This window comes from Mastomys coucha, unplaced genomic scaffold, assembly GCF_008632895.1.
Source record: "Mastomys coucha isolate ucsf_1 unplaced genomic scaffold, UCSF_Mcou_1 pScaffold7, whole genome shotgun sequence".
NCBI classification, from domain to species: Eukaryota; Metazoa; Chordata; class Mammalia; order Rodentia; family Muridae; genus Mastomys; species Mastomys coucha.
In genome coordinates this window covers 649,979-657,631 of record NW_022196913.1, presented here as the reverse complement: position 1 = coordinate 657,631, position 7,653 = coordinate 649,979, and the positions used below count along the sequence as shown (strand labels likewise).

General features: G+C 42.7%; 1 protein-coding gene across 1 annotated transcript in view; it reads right to left on the bottom strand.

Annotated features, from left to right (window-relative positions):
* Positions 1-1,223: 1,223 nt before the first annotated feature.
* The window catches only part of Fam107b (family with sequence similarity 107 member B), a 111,649-nt gene continuing 105,219 nt past the window's right edge, over positions 1,224-7,653 (bottom strand). Inside the window, exon 4 of the mRNA XM_031359476.1 lies at positions 1,224-1,394. Within this exon, the coding sequence (XP_031215336.1) occupies positions 1,224-1,394 (171 nt within the window). The remainder of the gene's footprint in view (positions 1,395-7,653) is intronic.

Below are 7,653 nucleotides of genomic sequence, written 5' to 3'. Positions count from 1 at the left end.
AGCTGCACCCTGATCACCCCACATGCTCAATGACATGAGCACATACATAAACAAATACATGTAGTAGAAGATGCCATGGCTGGTGGTTAACAGCTAACCCTCTCTCCATCGTGCCAGAGGAGAGGACTGCTTTTTTTTTTTTTTTTTTTTTTTTTTTTTTGCGTCATCTTTCCTACATCGTGTTGAGTTTTGTAACCTTTACCGCCTGATTTCTACTAACTGATAAGCACCTTCTAGCAACCTTCGTATCTGGAGCCGTCTTTCAGTACTGAGTCATAGGAAACAAAAGCAGGGAGTCTTGAGAGTTAGCTCTTATTCTGTTTAAGTCTTCCCCACTAATGTTTATTTTTCCAACCATTGCTTCTCATGATCATCACTGGCTACAGTCTTAAGTTATAAACTTTATCATCATTTGTTTGTTTCCACATAAGCCCTGCCCATTATGAAGTAAATAACTTCAACAAAACTACATGCTTGTCTCCACACTAACATTTAGAAGAAAAACAGCCAACGGATCCAGATAACATCTCCTAAAATAATTATAAGGCTTTCAGTAAACAATGACTGTCCTTTTCTTTTTATTGAAAATAGATCCCCCAACACATGATTTATCCTGATTACGTTTTCTCTTCCCTCTACTATGCCCAATTCCTCTTCATACCCCTCCCATCCAGAGCCACTCCCTTTCTGTTTCTCACTAGAAAAACAAATCAAGCTTCTAAGGGATAACAACAAAATATAGTAAGATAAAACAAAAACTATCACATGGGGGTTGGACAAGACAAATAAAGAAAAGGAAAAGATTCCAAGACTCTTTTCCCACATTCAGGTGTCCCATAGGAAACATTAAGCTGGATGCTATTATATACAGAGACCTGGTGCAGCCCTGTGTAGCCCCTGTACATGCACCATCAATCTCTGTGAGTTCATTTGAGCATCAGTCACATTGCTTTAGAGAGCCTTGTTTTCCTGGTATCCTCCTTTCCCTCTGGATCTCACAAACCCCTTATCTTTATTCTTGACTCTGAAATCCTTCTTCACTACCTCCTACACTATCACCATCATCACCACCATCTCCCTTCCAAGTGCCGCCTCATCCATAATTGTTATCAGTGCAAGAAAGAGGACAAGGAAGGGAACAAGCTATTTTTGTAGCACAATGGGATGGCCCAGGTGGTCCGCCTGGCCTTCATCTCCAGTAACACTTCTAGCCTTGTTTCCAATCATCTGTAACAGGGAGATTTCTCTTTGTCATCCACAAATCTTTTGTCAGAGTCAAGCCCAGCTGTAAGTACCAGCAGCCAGCCAAAGCCGAGCCGTGCTGACCATACTCTACCTGAGAGCACCTTCTGTTCCATCTCAGGGCACTGGGGCTCTTGATGGGATTCTTCTTCCTAAAGTCCACCCCGAGGAACAAAAGGAAAGAGAATGTGAAGAGAAGTGTTAACTTTCAGTGGCATGTTTTTATAAATCTGAATTCATATGAGATTAAAAGCAGAAACATTTAAACAAAGTCCTAAGTAATGGAGGTTTGGGCCCAGCATGGTGGCATATGCCTTTAATCCCAGCAACTGAGCAGGCAGAGGCAGTCAGAATCTCTGGGAGTTCAAGGCCAACCTGGTCTACATAGTGAGCTCTTGGACAACCAGGACTATACTTTAATCTCAAAAAACCAAAGAGGGGGAAAAGGTGAGAGCTGAGGTTTGGAATGTGTGTGTTCCCATGTGCCGTGTATCTCTATGTACATATGTTTGTGTTTGTGTGTATGGGTGCTGATGTGCATGTACTTGTGCAAGTGTGAGCGCATGAAGGCCAGGGGTCAGCCTTGGATACTGTTCTTCCAGAGATAAACCTTGCTTTTTGAAGAAGCATCTCTCACTGACCTGGAGCTTGCTGACTGGGCTGGGCTGCTGGCCAACAAGTCCCAGGGATCTGCATGCCTCCGCCTCCCCAGAGCATGGCAAGCACACATCTTCTCACTGGCTATTTTGTATAGTTCATTCTTGTAGCAAGCAAGCACTGTAACAACTGAGCCATCTCCCCAGCTCCAGGACTTGAGGTTTTAGATAAACAACAGATGTTGAGTAGAAACTTTGAGGGTACTAGGCACCACATCTCTGGGTGCCCTTCACACCAGAGAGTCTTTGAGTGGTGTAGTACAAGTCATAGGTCCCTCAGTCTTAAGGTACCAACTACCTAGATGAAAGAGTCATAGATTTCTCCATGATAATTCTGGCTGTGCAGTAGGACAAAGAAACTAGGCTCTACCCTTCCTAATGCTTGGTGCTGATCCTATATACTTTGGCCAAGTTCTAATTGTTAATTTTTGTCTGGGAAATAGATATACACAATCTCCTCTGAATACCGGTTATCATACGAATGGTCTTTACTAATTATGCTTTATTTTGATGACTATGTATTAATGCTGTTCAGTGTGTTCTATTCAAGTCCAGTCTCCCTTTATGCACACTTTCTGTAGCTCTAATAGTCAAGGTTCTACATGAAGCTGGCATTTTAGCTTCCAGATATGAGAAGGAATATGTGGCATAATATATCCACATTCTATCCCATAGCAGATGGCAGAACATTATAGCTATGGATGAATGGGATTTCTTTGTTTATGAATATCATATTTTCTTTACCATTCACCCACTGACAGGCCCTTAGAATATTCCATAGCTACTGAGAATAGTGTCACATGAACACAATAGTGCAAGTATTTTTTTTAAAGATTTATTTATTATTATATCTAAGTACACTGTAGCTGTCTTCAGACATACCAGAAGAGGGTGTAAGATCTCATTGTGGGTGGTTGTGAGCCACCATGTGGTTGCTGGGGTTTGAACTCAGGACCTTTGGAAGAACAGTCAGTGCTCTTAACCATAGAGCCATTTCTCAGCACCCGCAAGTATGTTTTTAATATACCAATTTTTTTGTCTTTGGGCTATGTTAGTATGAGTATACTGTCACTGTCTTCAGACACATCAGATCCCATTACAGATAGTTGTGAGCCACCATGTGGTTGCTGGGAATTGAACTCAGGACCTCTGGAAGAAGGTCCTCTTAGCTGCTGAGCCATCTGTCCAGCCTGGCTGTCTTTGGGCTATGTAAACAGCAGCTGAATAATAAAAAATCCTGATAGTTCGGTGCAGGTATGTTTTTAATATGCTAATTTCATCTCTTTCGGCTATGTCAGCAGCAGTTGAATAATTCATGATTGTGTTTTGGGTTTCTCTCTTTGAGGCACATAGATACTCTTCTCTGTGATAGTTGAACTAGCTTGCACTCCCACCACATGTGTGTGAGTTTCTTTTCTTCCATATTTTAAAAATATTAACAGCCATACTGAGGTGAGATGGTATCTCACTCCAGAGGCATCCTGACACCTGATGTTTAAACCATTACATACAGGCGTTGTATGGTGTGCGTGTGTTTGTTTACGGAGGATGCCTATGGGTGTGTCTACATGAGGAGGCCAGAGGTTGACATCTGATATCTTCCTGTATCAGTCTCTACTTAACTATTAAAGCAGAGTTCCACACTGAACCTGGAGATCACCATTTCAGCAAGACTAGCCAACAAACATCCTCCTGCCTCTGCCTTCCCAGTGCTGAGCTAAGAGGCATCCTCCTGCCTCCACCTTCCCAGTGCTGAGCTAAGAGGCATACATTGATGAACTCAGCTCTTTTTACGTGGTTGCTGTGGATCTGAACTCTGGTCCTCATGCTTTCCTCACGGAGCCATCTTCCCAGCCCCAAGAATCAATTCTTTTGTTAATGACAACAGTCCGGGACCCACACCATCTCCAAAGGGTCCTCATTGGAGGACAGATTCCCCCATTTGCCCAAGTTTAAAAACCCATAGAAGAGCATTGGATGGGTAACTTCAGTATACAAGATCCCTACTCAGTAATCTCAAGTTTATGTGTTGCAAGAAATTGGTGTGAGAAAACTTGCCTTTATCTTTCTCTAAAGGGTGTGAACTAACAATACAGCAATGGCATGCAAATTATACAATATAATCCCACCAACACACAGCAATTCAACACGGTTTATGAATTCTTGTTTCCAAACGCCCAACAGAATTGTACATAATAAAAAAAAGATGAGTTATAATACAGCCACAGATCTTGCGAGATGCTAAAATTATCCAAAGTCATTTCATAGATGAGATAATTCTTTCTCACTTAGTGCCAGTGAGACTGCTGCTGTTTCTTGTTTTGTCCTGTTTTTTTAAGACAGTTTTCTCTGTGTAGCCCTGGCTGTCCTAGAACTCTCTCTCTCTCTCTCTCTCTCTCTCTCTCTCTCTCTCTCTCTCTCTCTCTCTCTCTCTCTCTCTCTTTCTCTCTCTCTCTCTCTCCCTAGACCAGGCCACCCCTTAACTCGGAGATCCACCTGAATCTGTCTCCCAAGTTCTGGGATTAAAGACATGTGTCACCCCTGCCTGGCTAGACTGCTTGCTTTTTATTGTTCTGACTTTCAGGAACATGGACCAACACAGACAGCCCTTTTGTTTCCCTCCAAACACACTCACTACACCATCATAAATGCCCCAGCTTCTAGCTTTAGCCCAGCTTCTCTTTAAAGAAGATTGCTAAGCCCACAAGAATCAGGAGCAGGAGGGAGGGCTGCGACCTCTTGTCTGGAGGGTGCTCAGCACAGGCTAAGCAAGCCTCCATCTTCAGTAGCATAAACTATGTCCTATCTAGAGGAAGAAAGCTGTATATGCATGCATCTCATCTCCTGAGTGTGCCAGTGGCTGGTCTTCCCAAAAATGCTACTGTAAAATGACAACAGCCCAACAGGAGGAACATCAGCTGGTTTTGCTGCCTGGTATTCAGTGTGTGTCCCAATTCCCTTCTTAAGGGATCCTGTCCAGCTCTGAAGAGGCTCTGGATCCTGTGGCTCCCCTGTGACTCAAGCCAAGGTTCATCAGTCTATTAAACTCTGCTATCATTGATAGAGTAGTCATGTGATCCAATCAGAGCTAATGAAAAGTACCCAGGGCAGAGGAGATAGCTCCAAGAGTAAAGTGTCTACTGTGCAAAGGTGAGGACCTGAATTTGAATCCCCAGAGCCCATGTAAAAGCAAAGTTAGGTTGTGTGTGTGTGTGTGTGTGTGTGTGTGTGTGTGTGTATGTAGACACAAACGAATCCTTGGTGCTAGCCAGCTAGACCAGTGGACAAGAGACCCTGCCTCGAACACTGTGGAAGAAAACTAAGCTTGTCCTTCAGCCTCCACACATACACTGTGACATATATGACTACACACATAAACACCCAATAAGTGCACATAAATTTACACAAGTAAACAAACAAACAAAAAAAACCCAAACAAACCCTTTGTTTTTTAGAGTTAAAAAGAGCCAAGTTTTCTCTGTATTTCTGGAACTTTTCTCTGTATTTCTGGAACTGTCTTAAACTTACCCACTGGCCCTGAAAGGTAAGGCCACTATTTAGATTGAAGCTGTTATTTCGAGTTGCCATCCCATCATATATATGTGTATATACATATATATGTATATATATGTGTGTGTGCGTGCATATTGTATATATGTACATGTGTGTATGTGTCTATATGTGCATATATGCATATATGTATATACATGTGTATATATATGTATATGTATATATGTGTATATATATATATATATATATATATATACTTTCAAAATTTCATGTGTATACAATGTACTTTGACTGTATCTATCTACTACCCATCTTCCTATTCCTCCTAGACCCCCTACCACAATAGTCGTCTTCCCAACTTCATGTCTTTTTATAACCCACTGGGTCCAATTAGCACTGCCCATGGGGCACAGGCACCGAGCCATCCACTGGAGCATAAACACGTTACCAGCCTTGAAGAAAACTGACCTCCTCCTGCAAGAAGCCTCAATGGCCAATATCAACTCAGCTAGGGGCAAGGCTTTGTGAGTTCCTCCCCCATGCACGCTGGGATTTTGAGTAGCATGGTCCTGTGTAGACACCACAGTGTGTATGAGTTCCTGCAAGCAGTGTCCTGTCATGTATAAAAGATGCTGTTTCTCGATGTCCTCTTTCTGCTCCCTCTTCATAATGTCCCTTCTGTGGTCACCATTGTGCTGTCACATGTAGCTGAGACTGAGCCAAGAAATAGAATAACACCTGTCAACATCAACTGACCTCCCAGTTCGACCATCCCTGAAGCAGGTTTAGGTCAGTGTTACAGGTTGACTATAAAATGCCCTCCATAGTTTTGAATACTTGTCTCCTCACCTTGTCTTGGGTAAAAAGGATAGAAGAAAAGACCAACCTGGAAGAGGCAATTCTTTGGGGTGTGACTATGTAAATTGTCCCTGACCCCAAGTCCTTGTCTTTCCCAGCTCTTCCTGCCCACTCTGAGGTGAAGGAGCCATTCCAGCACATGTTCCCACTACCATGCCAGTTTCCCCAAGATAGAATCAAGCAGCCATAGACTTAACTATCTGAAACTGTGAACCCGAATGAATTCTTCAACTAAGCTGTTTCTGTCTGGCATTTGGTCACAGGGATCTTGCTTTCTTCCCTTCCTCCCTTTCCCATCCCAAGAATAGTCTGAGCAACTGGCAACTGCTGTGAGGAGCACCTAAGAGGGGTCACCAATGGGAGGAATGATCCATTTGGGTTCACAGTTTTACAGGTTTTAGTCAATGGTCATTGGCTCCATGATTTCTAGGTCTGTGGAAGGAAGGACATCAGTGTAGGAGGGTATGATGGGGGTCTAGTATTATATCCTATTTATTTATATACCCTATGTCTCTCATCAGAATACCAGTAACATGGAAGTTTCTCTGTGAATGTGATTGCAGTGAGTATAGCATAAGGTCAATCAGGAAGGAGTTTTTGGTACTTGACCTCTAACCTTCTTGGTCCTGTGACTTCCACTCATGTGTCATAGCATGTGCATACCTGTATTGACATCTATGGTTAGTAAAAATGACTAAAGAGATACCAAAGCAAAGGACTGTAGAAGAGATAGCTCTGCAATGGAATGAACTATTACTGTTTCTCATTTTGGACGGCTTCTTCAAAGAGAGATAACTGTGCATCTGGAGGTTTGCAGAGCCCCAGGCAAAGCACACAAGAGAGATAAGCAGCCATTATCATGTGCTAGGATACTCAGGCCCAGCTGAATAGTGAGGTTTGACAACCCCTTATGGCTCTTAGTCCAAAATTCAAAGTCAAATAAGTAACCACGGTAACCAATGTTTGAATTAAACTAAACTTTCACCAAACTATTTGGGGAATGGTAGAGGTAAGACACGCTTATATTGCTGCCTGGTCACCAGTATGGATGAATCTATAGATTCTGTATGTACCTTGCACTCTGGATTATGAGAGAAAACCAGGAGTTTTCAGCTACTTACTATAACTTCTGATCTATCCATTACCCATCTATAAAGACATGAATGGATGAAAATGTGAATTAATATTGTTTCAAAGGAAAAGAGAAACCTCTCCCTCTCAGAAATCTTGCCTAAAAGAGGAGGAGAGCCAGGAAGCTGTGTGTGCATACTGACTGGAGTCTGGAGTTGAGCACAGGAGGCTGTGTGTGCATACTGACCGGAGTCTGGAGTCGAGCACAGGAGGCTGTGTGTGCATACTGACTGGAGTCTGGAGTCGAGCACAGGAG